The sequence below is a fragment of the Manacus candei genome, unplaced genomic scaffold (genome assembly GCF_025592945.1).
Source record: "Manacus candei isolate 608988 ecotype Guabito, Panama unplaced genomic scaffold, ASM2559294v1 h1tg000034l, whole genome shotgun sequence".
NCBI lineage: Eukaryota > Metazoa > Chordata > Aves > Passeriformes > Pipridae > Manacus > Manacus candei.
Window position 1 is genome coordinate 3,493,076 of NW_026138082.1, and position 19,643 is coordinate 3,512,718.

Consider the following 19,643-nt stretch of genomic DNA (forward strand, 5'->3'; position numbering starts at 1 on the left):
TTCACTTACCTCATGTGTACTGTTAGGACTTCAGCGTGCCCAGGATTACCAGAAAAAGCACAAATGTCACTGAAAGTAATGAGTTGTCCTGCTGCATGTGAAAACTTCACCAGACCACCAGTAGAAACTAGGCAGGCTTAACTAACTCCTTTAACTTCCTGGCAACATATCTTCTCCCTTGTTCATTCTTTCATGGGCACAATGGAGACCAAAGAAACATGAAAGGGAATCCTGATTTCCAAGTTTTTTACCTTGTGAAATAATTCATAAGCATGTTCTCTTACTATGATTACCCAAAGGTCCTGGAACAATAGTTAAAGTAGGGCAGTCAGGTCTTCTACAGGAAGCTAAGCCACTCTCTGACTAGTGCTGTGCTTGTCTCATTCAGTGGCAGGTCTAAATACCCACCTGTCATTACCCACACAGTTGTACAAGCTGTGAAGCTGTGATGAATGGGAACTGTGCCAGGTATAGCCAAACTACAACCAGCTAGACCAGAGCAACCCTAAGCAGGAGTGGCACAGGTAGTGCCTGTGTGGTGGTGCTGAGCTTGGAGTTATCTGCTTGCCTCTCGCAGCCCTGCCTGCCCCCTACGCCCTTCAGTTTCTATAGGAAAGTATGCGTGCTGGTCTCTGCTGAGATTTCCCAAACTGTTTTCCTGCGGTGACCTTGCCTTGAGCTGTGTTACTGCAGCAATGCCACACCTGACTCATTCGAAGATGTGGCAGGTGATATTTCTTCGGCTGCCACACAGTGGTGACTTCTCTGTGGTGGTGTGAGGCAGAATTGCTCAATGCTGGTGGCTCTCTTGCCTTTGATGCTGTGAGTTTTTCCAGGCAGGGTGATTGCATCTCCTGGTGTCAACTTTCTGTCACCCTGGGAAACTTCCAGATATTGTGCAAGACTTCCTCTTTTTAAAGCCCTCTGCTTTTGCCTGCCTGTGGCCTCCTCTTGGATGATTTCCAGGCTCCAGACATGGGGCTTCCTAAAGCCCTTTGGTGCTATCTGCTCTTGAGGCCTGTGCCCTGGGAACCTGTGTTGCAGGGGTCTGTGAGCACAACAGAGGACACTGAAGTGCCAGTTTCTCCTGAGGAACCCTTGATGCTGATGGACAAAAATATGGCAATTTTGGAAGTGACCATCAAAGAAGCAGCCAGACAGCTATTATGATTTCATTAGAGACATTTGTTTGAGTAAACACTGACTGTCTTTTCCTATCTTAATGGTGTTTTTGGTGGTTTGTATGTTGGTACCAGGGTGCCTATACCATTGTGACTCTTGAAGGTGGCATTTGTGGCTGGGTCTTCACAAGGGAAACAATATACCCTTGTCTTGAGGATATCCCAAATTCACAGGTGGACTGGATTCCATGTGCTGATCCTGGAAGGTATTGTCCCTATTATAAATGGGGGAACAGTGACAAGAAAGATGGCTACCTTTAGGAGCCGTGATTGATAGTTTTAAGTGTCTTGGAGCAACTGCTGTGAAATAAAACCAGGTTAGTCATCATGTAGTTGCCATAAATAGCTTCAGACAACTTTCTTTGTAGTTTTTCTCTGTCATTTTTCTTCACTGTAACTCTCTTTATTTGTACACCAGAAAGGTTGAGATTTATTTAAAAGAAGAAACTTATGGAATCTACATTTCAATAAGTTATTCTATGCATGTTGTAGAAAATGTTTACATTATGAGAATATTAGGAATATTTCTGAATAAAATAACAGCTACAACTGAAAGAATATACTGCATAATTCCAAACTTACATTTTTGAATCATGATTTGGTAGCCTTTTTATTCTGTTATTTTTCTTAATAAATTGCTCCATTTTTTGAAGCTGCAATAGGCAAGTAACAATACATACCATAGAAGAAACAAATCAGAAGCTACCTCAGCACATCAGCCAAATGGAGAGCTGCAGCAGAACGGCTGAGATTAGCCCATGTGTTGGTGTAATATCGGTGCCGTGCCACATGCCAGCAGCAGAAGGGAGACTTGAAGGTGCAAAGATTTGCTTTCACTGCAAGGAAACCCTTGTGTTCCTCAGTTAATGTGAGGTGATGCAAGAGTTTCAGCATGCTACACTTTGAAGCACAAATCTGCTGCCTTCTGTCAAATAACAGAAAAAAATAGTCTCCGATTAGATATGGCTAACCTAGACCTATCACTCTTGTGATCTGTAATCTTAGCGTTAGAATTTTTATGGATCGAATAGTTTTGATCGTTTACTTCTTTCTTCCTTCCCTGCTGATTAGGTTTGCTTCCTCACCCATGCTGGAAAGACTGAGCTGTCTGACAAGGAATAACTCCATCTGTGTGGTTGCAAATATGGGAGACAGGAAACCATGCAATTCCAGTGATCCAAGGTGACCAAGTGATAGCCACTATCCGTACAATACCAATGTTATCTTTGACTCAGAAAGGAAACCTGATGGCTTGTTATCACAAGGTGAGAGGATTTTAAAATGTTCAGGAAGCGATTATGATTCTCAGGTGATTAAAGATGAGAAACAGAAGCTGCTTCCCAGGCTTAAATGTGTTTCTACATAGAGTCGTTATAGAACAAGTGTCAGAGGGCAGGTGGAAGCCACTGCCTTACAATATCTTTGTTCCTGCTATTCTGAATTTAATAGCAAGTAGTTAAATGAAATTAATTAGAGCTCAATAAGCCCTCTGTTTTTACTGCATCTCAGTAGGAAGTGACACTTAAGATATTTAAACATTAATATCCTAAATAAACTCTTGCTAACTAAATACAAATCCCCTACACTGGTATAAATCAGAACCACAGTTATTTGTGCTTGACTTCTCTTGCAGTGGTATGATTCTCCTCTTTGAAACTGAGGTATAGCATGTTCACAAAACATGTTCTCCATTACCTGTATTTAAGTGAATGAGTATTCAATGTTTTTTAACTTAAATGGTTGGATTTCTTTTCTAATATTTTATTTCCTCCATTCTCTTTTCCATTAACAGTACAACCTTTTCATGACAGAGAAACAGTTTAATTACCCTAAGGATCCAGGATTTGTGACTTTCAATACATCCTTTGGCTACTTTGGCATTTTCACTTGCACAGGCATACTCTATCATGTGGTAGAGTATGCTCTAGACCACTCCAGCTGTGGTCTTGGCAAGCAGATTTCAGGTTGACACCATTCTGTTCCCAACTGCTTGGATTAACACTCTTCCACTGTTGTCAACAGTCCAGTTTCACTCAGCATGGGCCATGGGAACAGGCATCAACTTTCTTCAGCAAATACGCACAACTCCACTTTAGGTGTGATAGGTAATGTGATATTGCTCTAATTGGTCTTGTTCACATGGGCAACATTTATATCTGTGTAGTGCAGTTGACCTGAGTAGAAATTCCTATCAGCAGGCATACACACATGTCAATAGGATTAGGACAGGAGTACTTGTAAAGATATAAAGGATTTAAAAATGTACTATGTCAGAACTCAGAAATGCTCAAGTTGACTATAACACTTTTAGTTATTTGTTAAATAATGAGTCCTGAGAGTTTATGAGTGTTATTCTTCATTGTCTGACCCTGGTGTTTATCATCGTTTTGGTCACGCGAAAGCCCAAACTTTGTTTTCTCCACTAGATGGAAACCTGATTCTGAGAAATGTTCTTGTGAGTCCTGTAAATAGTACCTCTGGGCTGGAGACATTGTGTCTCGTTTTCTTTGCAGGCTTTGTTTTCATTATTTTTCCTAAACAGATGCTAGACGTCAATCACAAATTTTGTGTGCATGTGCTTGCAGAATTGAGAGAAACTTCCTGCTGCAATGTAGCTCTAAACTTTGCCGTCCAAGTAAAAGCAGATCCGGGCCATTCAGTTAGTTATGTTGTTGATAACCCAATGTCACACAACTCTTATTCCTTATGAATAGGTTTTCCTCTGGGCATTAAAGATTTCTGTATTTATGTAAAGCACTTGAATAAGGATGTGAATTTTGGTAATATCTTTTACATACAGAACTTTTTGATTTGACAGTGTTACCACTTATTTTAGTCAGAGTTAGTGATTTCTAATGCAGGTAAACTCAAGGAAGAATGTATAGCTTCAGCCACTCAAATCGTATATAATCAGCACACTAATTTTGTCACTTACAATACTTGAAACATCAGAGGTTGGTCTACTTTCTGTTGATTGCAAAAAACATTAGGTTACAATTGTAGTCTGTGAAGGTAAACATTAGAATAAAATTTTGCACACATATAATTAGTGAATACTGCTTACCTGTCCCGTGCACTTGCTTTCAGATCAGAAGCTCTCTGGTGTTATGTGTTTGCAGGGAGTGGTATTTATGCCTCAGACAGTCCAAAAGCATATTATTACAATGCTGTAATGGATAATGGTCACCTTTTGGTGACAGAACTGACTTCATGCTCACGTCTCTCTCCTGACTATGCTGGTGCTGTTAACTGGAAATTTTATGCCAGCAAGATCAAACAGCTTCCATCAAACAGACACTATTTCAGTGGTGTCATTTACCATGATCTCATCTCCTTCATAGAACTCACTGAGTCTGAAGGAAATCATGCCATTTGTCAGCAGGGCCTCTGTTGCTATCTGAGTTACAAGATGGTAGAGAAGCAGCAAGATGAAATTTATGTTCTGGGTGCCTTTGATGGGCTACATGTCATTGAAGGAGAGTATTATTTGCAGGTAAGAGTTTTCTGCTCTTATTTCAGCAGTGGGAAGGCTGCAATACTCTCTTTACAGTCCATTTCCATTTGTTCCATTTTTTATTTGAGAGCATTTAAGACAAGGCATTTTTTAGGCCCCCTGGAAAAGGTTTGTTTTCTTCATGATACATTTTGTCTTCATTAAGGGTGTTGATTTTCTATGTTAGAAATGATGGAAGTGAAGACCTTGGGTTGACCATATGCTGCCACACTTCAACAATGTGAGGTCACTCAGTAATTTTGTCAAGGACAGAACAAGATGGATACATATCCATGCTGGTTGTAATTTCTGGAACACATCTTGCGTAAGTTGCTCTTCAGGTTTTGCAGGTTGTAGGTTTGGGAGGATTTATTGCTGAGGGGAGACCTTTTTGCTCTCTGCAACTACCTGAAAGGAGGTTGTGGCAAGGTGTGGGTTGGTTTCTCCTCCCAAGTGACAAGACAAGAGGAAATGACCTCAAGTTGTGCCAGGGCAAGTTTAGATTGGGTATCAGGAAAAATGTATTCCCTGAAAGGGTTGTCAAGCATTGGAACAGGCTACCCAGGGGCATGGTTGAGTCACCATCCCTGAAGGTGTTTAAAGGATATGTAGATGTGGTCCTTAGGGGTATGATTTAGTGGTGGGCTTGGCAGTGCTGGGTTAATGATTGGACTTGATCAGTTTAAAGGTCTTTTCCAACCTAAATGACTCTGTGATTCTAAGGAGATTTCTGTATATGTGTAAAAAAGGGAGAGAAGACTGTAGAGTTCTGCCTGTCTTCATAGGGGTGCTCTTGTCACTCTTTCTGCTTAGTAGTTTGTACCATTGTGCTGATGTGATTCTCTACCATGTGGTTATTTAAAAGAATTAAGAAGCTAAATACGGATATAACATTTGTATTTACATTACCAGTGTATTGATTCTTTAAAATTTTTCTGTTAAGCTTTTTTTTAGTATGCTATATATCTTTTCTATATATATAAAAATATATAGAGAATATATAGAGTATGGCTTCAGTTTTTTTGGAAACTCAGTAACTCCTCTAGGTCGCATCTGTGACTAAATGCATACATATTATGCATTAATGCACACACTTATAAGCACGTGCAAATGCAGACACAAGGCTTTGCTGCAGTATTGGCAAAGAACTGTCTTTTTACAAAGTTTCAAGTGCCATCCTTGGATATTCTTGGCCTAAATAAATGGAACTGTCTTTTTACAAAGTTTCAAGTGCCATCCTTGGATATTCTTGGCCTAAATAAATGAGCAGATATGTTGGATCATTTTTTTCCTCATAACAGCTTTTCTTGCTGTCAAATCCAGCTCTTGATTGCTGAAAGCTTAATGGTATTTTGCCTTCCTGTATCCTCCTCACTGCAGATATACGCACTGCTCAAGTGCAAGAGCACAAACCTGGACACATGTGGGCAGCCAGTGGAGACAGCTCAGGCCAAATTTGAGGTGTTCTCCCTCAGCAGCACATTTGGCACCCACTACATCTTTCCAGAAGAGCGGTACAGTGGGGTGCAGCTGGCACCTGGGGAGTTCGAGGTGATGGGACACCCTCGTGATATGTCAGACTTGTAACACAAATGGTCAAAAAGCTACTTGTAGTTATCAGTGTCCTCTGTTTCATTAACTGCCTTGAGTTCAAGGCAGTTTTATTTCTATCTGATTTTCCTGGTTGTATTCATACAGAGCGTCCATCTTACCAATTCCCTTCTTCCCTGTCCCCCAAAAATCCCCTAGAACAAGATCTCCCTCAAGACAAAGTGTAGTTTTTTTCAAACTTCATGGTAGCTCCATTTGAGATTGGAGCTCTCTCACCTAGATTGACATTATTAAATATTTTTTTGTGTGTTTGCCATGCAATAGTACTGCTGTGATGATGTTCCTGCTCATTTTACTTTTCCATAACTAAGTGCTGTCTGATGGATGTCTGATAAGTTGGACTACTACATCTAAGCCAGTTTTGAGTGTAACACTCTTTGGGAGGTGGTATGATAAGGACCCTCCACACACACAGCAAGTTTCACCATGATTTCACTACAGATCCTTAAATATTTAATCTCCTTTTTCTGTAATGCTAATTAATCATAATGTTAATTAATGTTAAATAATACTAATACTCATAATTATAATGGCATTCTCTTTCTAAAGTTCCCTTATCTAACAGTATAGTCATTGCACATTGATTTATTGACTTGATTTTGCAGCAAAAATAAATTGCTCTGCTGGACGGTTGTGTTTGTGTTTTTATGTAGTCGCTTTGGTTGTCATGGGCTTGGGATAGGCACTGGGGACAATAGAAAATAAATTCCTCTGACTTTAATGGTGTAGGATTTAGGCACATAAGAGTGGGTTGTGGCCCAACAAAAACCAATTTTTAATTATTTGAAATTTTTGATGGGGTAACAGAAGCCATTTCTACAATACTGTTCTGCCCCATCTCTGGACATGCACTGTTCTAAACCAGAACATCTAAAGGTTCTCATTTAATTTGAAAAAGAAAACAAGCCTCCAATCACCATTGATTCAAAAAACAATTATTCAAGTCAGCACACGATGTAATGTGTTATCACACCGTGCTCTAACTCACAACTAGAGGAGTCTACTTTGGATCTTTCTTGGCCACATTTTTAGGGTGTGGAAAATTTCCTTTCCACAAAACTTGTTGATAACCTTTTCCAAGCAGGCAAGTGGGTGTGTTTCAAAAATTCTCAAAATGAGCAATTTTTCAAGAGTATATCTGCGTTCCTATTAAATGGTTGCTCATGCTGGTGTGAGAGAGAGTCAAGACTGTGCCAGCAGGTGTTGGTAAGGGGCAGTGAACAGCTTGAACAGATGGAATGCACTGGCATGTGTGAGGGTGCAGGCCCTGAAGACTGTACTTTTTAGGCAAGTGGACTGGATTACTTTGTGTGGTGCTGCTAAGGTTTCTATGTGTGGCTAATTCTGTTGTTTGTTCTGCAGGTTTGTTTGGAATCAAAAACATTGTTTACGTTTATTCTGACCAACATAATAAAAAAACCAGACTTCCAGGGTGCAAGATACATTGTTTTTTTAACAAAATGAATGTTTTAAAAACAAGATTTTTGTCTGGAAAAGTATCAAATTAGAATCCTCTACAATTCATATAGTAGAAATAATGTACTCTACTTGTTCGTGGAAGGCAAGTACTGTATCTTTAAGTTTATATCTGTGCCCTAGGATATGGTGTCCTGTTACAGCTAAGTAAAATGACTATGTGCTGTTGCAAAAAATAAACTGCTTCTGATTTCCTCATTCCTGCCCACATGTACTCACTGCTGTGTAGTGATTGCATGGTTGCAGGTCTGACGTTTCACACAGGCTTCTCCACAGCAAGATTAACCCTTTGAATGCACAGTAGTCTTCCACACACTCTGTCTTAGCACAAGAAAAGAAGCAGAACCAGTCTGAAGACAGACTCCCTCTATAGCTAAGCCGATTTAGCACCAAATTGCCTCCTGTTTCACAGAAGTTCTCAGGTAACCGTCATCATCAGGCAGTAGCAGAGATGGGGGCGGGTACGGTACAGGAAGAGTGGATTGGGAGGATAGAGTTGTGGAAAGCAGACAGACCTCTAGATAAAGTTTCCCCTTACATTGTCCACAGCAACATATAGCCTGGACTATTGCAGTTTTGTTAAGTTTATTCAGTGTGTTTGTTTGTTAACTTGTGTTAGTTCCTTGTTCCTGGGTGAGCTCCCAGCCCTGCAGGCAGTAGGCAGATAGAGGCTCACTGTACTACGGAAACCCCCTTGTCCCGGCGGTGTGACTTGAACTTTGCAGGGCAGTAAATTTTTCTGTTTAGCCCTGCCAGGTCAGTCACTTTTCTGGCTGACGTCCTCTCTACTGCTAAAGAAGGGAGCATTTACTACTTCCTCCTTTAGGCTGGTGTCTAATTGTGGTTAATATGATTCAACACATATTTGATTTGGTAAGAAAAGTGGGGTGGAGAGGAGGGGAAGGCCTCCAAGCTACATTAGTTCAAGTATCACTGAAATCTCTATTGCAACGTTTAAAAGGCTCACATTTAGTAATGTGTGGAGAAGTACTTAGATGTGAATGTTACCAAATAGAAATCAATGTTCCCAATGGTTGAAATGCTCAGTCAGCACTACTCTTGCAGAGAACTTTGTGGTATCTACATTCATCCACAAGTCTGTAATTTCTGAGCCAGCTCTACAGTGGCAATCTGTTGTAGCTGAAAGCAGACAGCCTATTCTGCTTTCCACTGTTCAGACAGCCTTTCTCAAGTGAGAATACTGCAACTACTAGAAAGACAAAAAATTGAAAATGTCATAGCAACAAATGCATTTGAACTGAGTTGAAGATTAAAAGTGAAGGCCTCTCAATACACAGCATGTTCCTGGGGACTAGAAAGGTGTACAGAGGAGCAGGTATGCTTACCGCTCTTCTGCTTCAGGTTAGTGAGAGCCAGGCAATGAGTTACTTACCTGCCTGATTTCAGAGGAAAACATTCCCTCCAGATTTGTATTTTCTGATGGAATGCTGTTGGAAAGTGATGTACAGCTAAAGTGACTGGGAGAGAAACTTGGATGAACTCAAGGAACAGTTCTGTTGCTGGCATTTGAAGTATATGACATCAAGTACAGTGAGATGCTAATGCAATTACTTTGGTCTAAAGAAACTCACTGCACATACTAACACAACATAGGAATTGAGGAATATGAAGATACTAGCATAAAGCAGTTTTTAAGACCCTCAGTTTTGCCACTCAGACTTCACAGAACACTAGCTCCATGGGTGACACATCCACCTTTCACCTGGGTGAAGAGCGAGCCAACAGAGATAGCAAAAATCTATTGAATCAGTGACAGAGAAAAGTATACAAAAAAAATTGGACTGTTAGTTCTAGACATGTTTTTAATGACTTACTTTTTTATTGGCACAATTAGTCTTGGCATTGTCCAGTATTTTAGTTATGTTCAGTTGCAACATCCTTAGTGTGTGCTGTTATACCTTCCTGTATGTCACGCTTGGTTCCAAGATAATGTTTTAACAGACCAGCAGTTCCTCCCTCTTTCAAAGTTGAACTTTGTCCCTCTTTTCTTTTCTATGCATTTTCCTTTTGCACTGTTTTCCATGTCTCAGAGTACTCCAGGAGCTGCAAGGCACCAGCCATGCTCCCTTCCCAGCCTCTCCTGCATGCTGGGGTATTCGCACTCGCAGTCCTTCAGGCCCTTGCCTCCGACACCTTCATTGCAGCCGTCTACGAGCACGCAGTCATCCTGCCAGATCCCACTGACAAGCCTGTTTCTCCCGATGCTGCTTTGGCCCTGATGAACAAAAACATGGATGTCTTGGAAGGGGCCATAAAGGAAGCCGCCCAGCAGGTACCAGATGTATCATGAGGGTTGTTAATTAGTGTTTTCTGCTCTGTCTGACCCCCCTGGTTATATGTTGATGGGTGAGCTTCTAACAGAGCTTGTTGTGACAGGGTGCCCACATCATTGTGACTCCTGAAGATGGCATCTATGGCTGGCAATTCACAAGAGAATCCATCTACCCATACCTAGAGGATATCCCTGCTCCAGTGGTGAACTGGATTCCCTGCACTGACCCCTCAAGGTGATTCCTTCTGCAGTGATTTATGTGGTTTCAAACTAATATCTCATGGAGTCATGAGCAGCTCCCACTAAATGCATAGTAACTGCTAATGCTTTTGACGTAAGTTTCAATTAAATTTGAGTTTGAAGTTACATGATAAAATATATAGCGTGTCCATGACTAATTGGTGAGGGAAACATTAAAAACTTTTTTTTTAATTAGGCTCTTCAAGGAGAAATTCAAACAACATACAGAATTTGAGTTATGAAAAGTAGAGGAAATGTCTTTTTTTTTGGAAAAGCTTTGATGCCAGAATATGCTGCTTCTCATTCTACTTTCAATTTTTTCACATTATTTTGAATAGAACTGACTGTAAGTTATTAACACCGGGTTTTCTTCATTTTTTGTTTGTCTTTTACAAATGCCATGTTCAAAAAATGCACACACACCATTTTTCTGGACAGCTAAGAACTAGTTTCTGAGCAGCTAATAATAGAGGTGATGAGATCAGTAGTCAAAGTTCAAACCTCAGAGTGATACAAACCCAGAAACTTCTAATCGTAGTTTTCCACAATTAAGGTAAGATAAAGTCTGAATTGCTAGAGTCTCTGTGAGGTAGAACATGATCTGCCATTCAAGCAGCATATTCCAGCAGTGACAAACTAACCTGTAGTTGAGTATCGGACTTCAGAGTCTTACAGCTTACACTTTAAGTGCTCAGCTGTGGAACTACAGCCATGGTCTACCTTCTTCACCACAGTTTTCTGCACCTTCTTGTTGAGGAGGAGCTTGTTATATCTGTGAGGATATAATTCTTCAATTCTGAGAAGTGTCATAATGGGGAACAGTGCAGGATGTGCAACTTTTTACTGAGATATAAGTAACTAAAATATACAACCTTTCATTGAATCACAGAATCACAGAATATGCCAAGTTGGAAGGGACCCACAAAGATTATAAATTTCAACTCCTGGCCCTGCACAGGACCATCCCCAAGAGACACACTGTGTGCCCAAGAGTATTGTCCAAATGCTTCTTGAACTCTGTCAGGCTTAGTGCTGTGATCACTTCCCTGGAGAGCCTATTCCAACACCCAACCACCCTCTGGGTGAAGAACCTTTTTCTAATATCCAACCTAAACCTCCTCTGACACAACTGCAGACCATTCCCTTGGGTTCTGTCACTGGTCACCAGAGAGGAGATCAGTGTCTGCCCCTCCTCTTCCCCTCCCGAGGATGTTGTAGACTGCGATGAGGTTTCCCCTCAGTCTCCTCCAGACTGAACAAGTCAAGTGAGCTCAGCCAGTCCTCATACAGCTTCCCCTCAAGGCCCTTTACCATCTTTGTTGTCCTCCTTTAGATGCTTTCCAAAAGCTTAATGTCTTTGTGGAGTGTGGGGTGGCAGTGTGTCTAAGCAAGTCTTTATTCCAGTTCTTCACACAGTTTTGGCAGAGGTGATCTCACTGTTCTAAATCAGGGGTTTCATTAGCAGCTTTTGGTAATATAACACCTACCATCACTGTCTGGCATACCTCATTCCTTGCTGCTGTATGTGTATTTTGCATGATGGTCCTCCTTGTGTGGCCCATGCACACCTTGCAAAGCCATATGCATTGCCACATTGCAGAGGGGGATGGCTGCTCTCTTTATGGCCTAGTATGAGTGCTTCAGATGTGGTGCCAGTTTCTGGCACATGGCCTGTCACATCTTTAAATTAATAGCCCACTGCTCTTCATGCCATGGCTAGAGGTCTAAGTGCTCCTGCCCATGGGAGGAGGTGAATTGCCTTGACCCTTTCCTTTGCACTATTCCACAGCTCAACTCTCTTAGTGTGCTAAGGGCCAAGAGCTGCGGTCCTCAGGTGTCACTATGCCAGATGCTAAAATATTTTCCAGTGTGACATCAAGTTAGTGTCTTCCTCTGGAAGAGAGTCCTCTCCTAGCCTTTCCCAACCCGAGGATTATCTGCTTGCTGCAGAGCACGTTCCAGGTGCTGAAGGTGACTGGCAGGCATGTCCCTGCATATGCCAATGGGAAGGGTCCAGGACCCACCCCAAGGTGCAGGAGGCAATCTGAGGCAGCACTGCAGCAACTCTGTGTATCTGCCTGCCCTGCATGGCTACAGGTTTGAAGGTGCAGCTCGTGTGCCCTCAAGCACTCCAGTGACAGACACTGATAGCACAGTTTTTGTTAATGTTTTTTTTTCCTTTTCTAAAATACATTAGATTTGGTCCAGCACCAGTGCAGGAACGACTCAGCTGCATGGCCAGGAATAACTCCATCTATGTGGTTGCAAACATTGGGGACAAGAAACCATGTAACTCCAGTGATCCCGGCTGCCCCAGTGACGGTCGCTACCAGTACAATACGGATGTCGTCTTTGATCCAGAGGGGAAACTGGTGGCTCGTTACCACAAGGTAAAGTGGCCTTGGAAAGGCAGGAACTAATTTTCCACTACTTCCAAAATGTCTCATTTGGAAAGAGAATTAGATGCCAGTCATTGTCCCATGTCAGAGTTTTCTTCTGTTTATAATTTAAAAGAATCTCTCTCTTGCTTTGAAGTATTGATGCCGAATTTGCATTTCCTGTCATGTTTCTCAAAACAGACTGGTATGAAAAATGATTGCTCTGGTGCAATTTAGTGGCATATGATTTTGGTTGACTTCCTCAGATCATTAAATCCCTAATACTGGAAATCCTGCTGCTTAAGCAGCTTCAGTTTTCAGTGCCAGGTTTTCACCAGACTACCCCTTCATGTTCCAGGATTTGAAAACATTCATCTGTATCTCATTATAGATGAGTACTCTGCTTTGAGAAAGACAGGCCCCTTCCTGTAAATTTTTTTCTGATGCTGTTTCAGCACTGGTTTTGTACAATGGGAATTATTTGGACAAAACCATGGACCTAAGATGGGTGTTAAAAGAGATGAGGGCTTTGAAACATTTGCACCCAATGAAAGTTCTTTCAGTATTATGTTCTTTCCTGCAAGTTCCATCAAGGTTGTTTATGAATTGTGTGCCAGATATCATACCAATGTTACTAGAGTGAAGTCAGTTGTTCATTTAATGCACTTTGGACCCAGTGTTTCACCTTGTTGTTCAGAGATGATGCCAAGATATTTATTTGTGAGCAAACTGGGTGATAATGCGAGTCTGGTCCACCCCTCATTCCAACCTAGCATAACCCAGGTGCTGAATTATAAGTTCAGTAAATTTAGACCTCTTTTCTGGTTTGGTGTCCATGTTTATTGTCCAGGCCACTTGGACAGTAATAAAGAGTTGTTAAAAAACATGTATGTGAAGGAAAAAGGAAAATGTTGGAAACCAAGAATGTTTGCAAACTTGGATTTTTCTGTTGGCTGAGATCATCTGCCTTTCCCCCATCAGCCCATCCTTTGTTTTCTTCTCTGTTCTACAGTCTTCCAGTACTGTCTCGTGCTTCATGCTGGTGTTGTGTACTTACAGTACTTCTGGGCATCTCCACACCAAGGTCACCAATTCTGTCTCTTGGCACCAGAACCTCCCTGCTCCTCTTAAATTATTATTATTATTCTGTGGGCATTTTGGTCACCAGAAGTATAAAGCAGGTAGGGAGAGTAGAGAGATTATTTTTATGATGACATCAGCAGACATGAAGACAACCAGCTGCTTTCCTAACTAAATGCCAGGGCAATATGTGTCTCCCCGTATCCGTCTTTTGGGTACTATGATCATACAATTTTAGCCTGACTTCCTGCATGTGAGGGGTTCCAGTACAGGTCAAAAATTTTCACAAGTCATTCTGAACAGTTTTAGGGAATGACTCCAGGGTCTCACAGTAAGTGCCTCTAACTGATTTCTCTTTTTTCCTTCCCCTACAGTATAATCTTTTTACAACAGAAACTCAGTTTAATTACCCAAAAGAACCGGAAGCTGTCACCTTTGAGACTCCCTTTGGGAAGTTCGGCATTTTCACTTGCTTTGACATCCTTTTCCATGAGCCTGCAGTGGTCCTGGTGAGCAAGATGCAGGTGGACACTGTGCTCTTCCCGACGGCTTGGATGAATGTTCTGCCATTTCTGACTGCAGTTGAGTTTCACTCTGCCTGGGCTATGGGTATGCGTGTCAACCTGTTAGCTGCCAATACTCACAAAACCAGCTTGGCAATGACAGGTAATTTCACTCTGTCCAAAAAATCTTTATAACCGTGAATCTATATGTCTTGTTCTACAAGGTGATTTTGCAGAGGAATATAATGTGTTTATCTGGAAGTCTAGTCACCAAATTTTAAACCTGACAGATTCCATCTGTTGCCATACAAGGCACAGCAAAACTTGTAGTGTTTTCTTTGCCCTAGCTTCTTAGGATTTTCTTTTGTTCTCTAATGTCTCTAAACAATTAGTAAGCTACTTACTACTTACTGTTCCTTATACCTGAATAGAAATTTTGCCACTTAGGCTCTTTTCCTCTCCACTTCTAAGTCTGTGATTGAATGCCAAACTGTAAATATACTTGTAAACCATGTACATGGCTACATTTATTCTGACCAAATTAAAGACTTATTTGTAGCCGTATTTAACATGGTTATGGAAGAGCTTTAAAAACAAACTTTCAAATCTGTTGCAGTAACACTGCTAAGAAGTCTACATTTTCACTTTACAATGTAGGACTGATTTTTTAGAGCTTAGTTTATGGGACAGTATATTTCAGTTAGACCAGTATCTTCACTGAGCTGTGAAACCAAAGTGTTGTCTTTGGGCTTCTCATTTGACATGCCTGAGAGGCTTCTGCTTGTTGCCCGTTTTATGAGGCTCTTTGGCAGTGATGGGTATGACAGATCTACTTTGATTTCCCTCGGTTGCTTGGTACTGGTCAGATGTGAATTCCCCACACTGGGAGGAGTTCTCAGCCAGTTTAAAGGGGGCTGGACAACTGCTACCTCCTTATGTTTTCACCAGGACCGGCCTGTGATTCTTGACTGTGTTGTGCTTTGGATTGTCTCAATCATGGGTGGTCCTTTCACTTCAATTAGCTGAGAATAAAGGAATTACCAAGTAACTTAATTGCATACAGGAGAAAAGAGAACTGAGGAGGCTATAAATAGAATCAGAACAGAACAGAACAGAAATAACATCCTCTGCCTTTGGCTACACTGAGCAGACCTCATCCAGGGGAATAAATGCTATTCTTTGCCAAAGCACGAGCTCTATGTACTGAGTTGTTAATGGTCACCTTCAGTGAGACTAAAATTTCTGTAATCTTTGTGGAATAGTTGATGAGCTAGCAGTAGGGACACTTAAAAGGATAATATGATTTTTTTAATTCTTGAACTGACTGTTGTGCTCTCCTCAGGGAGTGGTATTTATGCACCAGACGGAGCCAGGACATACTCCTACAATATGAAAAGTGAAGATGGTCACCTCCTCATTGCCGAACTAGATGCACACCCTTGTCTTTCTCCTGCCTCCCCACCTGCTGTCAGCTGGAGCTCATATGCTTTGAGTGTCAAAAGATTGTCACAAGATGACCATGATTTCACAGGAATCATCTTTCATGACCAGTTCACTTTCACTGAGCTCACTAAGCCTGGGGGAGATCTCACTGTCTGCCAAAAAGACCTCTGCTGTCACTTGAGCTACAAGATGGCAGGGAAACGAGATGATGAAGTTTACGTGCTGGGTGCTTTTGATGGGCTTCATGTTGTTGAAGGACAGTACTATCTGCAGGTAATTCTTTGGAGGGGGTTACTTGCTTTAGGAAGCTTTTTTACAGGGAGAAACTTTCAGCTCCATGGTGGAAAAAGACAATGATTCTCTTGTATGCTGGAGTCCTGGTGTTGTTTTTGTTAGCAATGGAAAGGAGTTGCTAAAACATCCAAGCCTACTTACCTTTAAAACCAACAAAAGCAGTGGAGAGGTGTCTAAGCTTCTTTTAAATTCCCAGAGTGCACTCACTATTATTTTGGGTGTGCAATATTGGCTAAATTTAGATCTTCTTCTGTGACTATCTGCAGTAATTATTCTGAATCTCCTCTGCATCACAGAATCACAGAATAGTTAGGATTGAATGGAGTTCTCTGGAGATAATATAGTCCAACACCCTGCCAAGGCAGGGTCACCTAGAGCAGGTTACACAAGAATGCATCTGGGTGGGTTTTGAATGTCTCCAGAGAGGGAGAATCCACGAATATCCTGGGCAGCCTGTTCCAGTGCTCTGCCACCCTGAATGTAAAGAATTTCTTCCTCATGTTGAGGTGAACTTTCTTGTGTTTTAGTTTATGGCCATTGCTCCTCATCCTGTCACTGAGCACCACTGAAGAAAGTCTGGGACCATCCTCTTGGCACTTTGAGATGTTTATATGCATTGATAAAATCCCCTCTCAGTCTTTTCTAGACTAAACAGACTCAGCTCCTACAGTTTCTCCTCATAAAAGAGATGCTCCAGACCCCTAATCATCTTTTTGACCCTCCCCTGGACCCTCTCCAGTATCCCCTTGTCTTTCTTGTACTGAGGAGCCCACAACTGGACACAGTACTCCAGATGGGGCCTCACTGTATCTTCCTCAAAGAGTTGCTGTTAAAAATCAGTTGATCATAGCTATCTTTATAAGACAGTTTAAAGTCGCAGAGATGTTATTTTTTTTTTCATTACCCACATCATAGCAATGAAGTCTACTGAAATGGCATATGACTTTTAATGGAAATATCCTGTCTTCCTCTCTTTTAATCAAATGTTTGGGAAGACAGTGAGTTACATCCTGGCTGAATTTGCTTAAAGCCATATCTGAAAATATTCTTTGCCTTCATAATTAAGTTATTGTGCCACCAGACTATACTTTTGTTTTAGTTACTTCTGTCTGTCAGCACAGCCTCTGCATACCAGCTGGTACAGACTCCAGGATATGAGGGAAGGTCTTAAACAGAAAACAGCTCATCTAATGCATTTATGAAGGTAGCTTGAACAAATTCAGTTCTTGGCGAACTTGGTTGTAAAATTTATTTCAGTGGTTGTGGAAGCTGCCAGGTAGTCTCTACGAGTACTGAAAGTTCTAGAGAAGACAGGAATTTCTACTCTTCCTTTTTCCCTCATTATTTTTTCATTTCTTCAGAACATATTCTTTATTTCTCTGCTTATTTGCATTTCAACACAAAACTATATTCATTGAAGAATAATACTTCTGATTTTTGCAAATATGCTTCTGTTCTCCAATATCTGACAAAATAGAAAAACTCCATGATTATGAGTAAAACCAGCCAACATCTTCGAATCACTCCTGAATAATAGCAGTGCTAGCACCCTATTTCGTATTTCCTCTTGAAGACCATAAATATTTATCAGCTGGATAATTAAGGACAATAGGGAGACACTGATTCCTACTTTCCTCTATGTGCTACAATTGCTAACACTAAATTCTAACAGAAGATGCTAACTTCATCACCTTGGCCTGTATTCACCAGGATTTGGATAGGGAATATCAAATTCAGGTTTCCCACGGACTACCAGGCCATCTAATGAGGTGTCATTACCAACATGTACAAATACTAGTAGGCAGACCTGGGTGTATACTTGCACAGTGTACCCATGAGAAGGACTTTGTTTCATTTGCCTAAAATTTCCATTCACAAACTTATCTTACACATGGGAAAGGAACCTTCAAATAAGAGAACTGGCAATAGGAAGAATTAGTGGAAGTGACAAGACTGGGCTTCAGAGGTGAAATAAGGTGCTCTGGCAGCACTTACATCAGAGGCAGTCTATTTGTAACTACTAAGGCAATGCAGGTCTGGAATACTGCCAGTCAGATCAAGGGGTAAAAAATAAGGTACAACTAAAAAGGAGTTGCCTGAAGATTATGAAAAAGATCCTGTGACTCTCATCTGCTCTGACACATACCGGCTTTGATGACACAAGGCTTTCCTGTCAGAGTGTTTCTATCTTGCTAAATACGTTGTTGTCTTCTCCTCCCTGCAGATATGCACACTGCTCAAGTGCAAGAGCACAGACCTGGACACATGTGGGCAGCCAGTGGAGACAGCTCAGACCGAGTTTGAGATGTTCTCCCTCAGCGGCACATTTGGCACCAACTATGTCTTTCCAGAAGTGTTGTACAGCGGAGTGCAACTGGCCCCTGGGGAGTTCAAGGTAATGGAATACCCTGGAGCTGTGTCATGTCAGGTCCTCTGCAGGATAGTCATGGAATTAACTGTGTCAAAGCAGCCAAAGTGAACTTGCTCATAGTGAATAATTGATCTATTAAATACCTTTTAATGAAATCACTAGTTTCAGTAAGAGATAGGGTCTGACGTTCCTTCTTCCTGTTTGTCACATTTTTCTGAGCTCTTAGTGTGTTCATATAGGTACTTCTCTAATCACATTCTTCTCTTACCTTTTTCAATCAGGTACTGAATGATGGACGCTTGATAAATAAGACAAAACCGACAAAACCAGTCGTTACTGTGACACTTTTTGGACGGTGGTATGAAAATGATCATCTGAAACAAGACCCACAGCCAGCAGCCTTTCTGTGATTGAAGCTGAACACTGTTTCCAAATGAGATACAGCATCCTCTACTACAACAAAACCTGCCACCACTTCTTGGTCAGAACACGACATGAATCATCATTTCTTGGAAATCTCCATTGAACCAAAACTTGGAATCAAAAGTTATTCTGCTTATCGGTTCTGAAAAACAGCTTGGCAACACCTCCTGTCTGCACTGGATGCTATTCAGTGATGGAACTGTTTGCAACCAGTAAACCAGTCACTGAGTTACCTGGTATCACATAGCAACTCCTCCCTCACGTCTTCTCTATGTCTTTCTAGTCGTATAACACCAACATATTTGAATTAAACCTTGTCCTTTACTCCTTCCTGTTAATGCTGAGTAGTGCTGCCCTGTAGATGAATTTGCTCTAGGGATTAGAGGATTTAGAATTCTACTTCAGACCAACTACTCCTGGTGAGAAGGCACTGTTCACATCTTTGGTTTCTCTTCTCCCCCAGTGACCTGTGTTTTGTTGCTGCTGCTGGACCCTAGTGACCTTCTTTCAGCACATGAGTTTCAGCACATGTGCATGATTTGTGGCTGTGTCCTTAAGAGTGGTCAGAGACCTCTATTAATCTTCTTTTTCCTTCCTTTTCTCCACACTGGCACCATTACTTGCCTCACCATGATGCTCTCAAGGTCCTCAATCCCGTGTATTTCTGTTATGGAACTGGTGAGACACTGGGATTGCAAATACTTTCCAAACACCAGCACTGATTACCACTGCTGTGTGCCATATGACCTTTTTTGTTTTCAAATGTAAATAAATACTCACATGTGACATAACATAGTCTCATGTCTAATAAACATAATGACATGTTTATCAAAAACTCCAGACAATGTTCTCTGACT

General features: G+C 41.3%; 1 protein-coding gene and 1 pseudogene across 1 annotated transcript; both read left to right on the plus strand.

The window, feature by feature from the left end:
* The first annotated feature begins 448 nt into the window (after positions 1–448).
* LOC127473104 (pantetheinase-like) lies at positions 449–6,913 on the plus strand (annotated as a pseudogene).
* Positions 6,914–7,935: 1,022 nt separating this feature from the next.
* Positions 7,936–19,621, plus strand: LOC127473197 (pantetheinase-like). Its single transcript, XM_051792594.1, has 8 exons — positions 7,936–8,183; positions 9,813–10,054; positions 10,159–10,289; positions 12,492–12,684; positions 14,127–14,418; positions 15,598–15,971; positions 18,217–18,387; positions 18,645–19,621. The coding sequence occupies exons 2-8, from the start codon at positions 9,842–9,844 to the stop codon at positions 18,771–18,773; spliced, it is 1,503 nt and encodes a 500-aa protein (XP_051648554.1). The 5' UTR covers positions 7,936–8,183; positions 9,813–9,841; the 3' UTR covers positions 18,774–19,621.
* Positions 19,622–19,643: the final 22 nt, after the last annotated feature.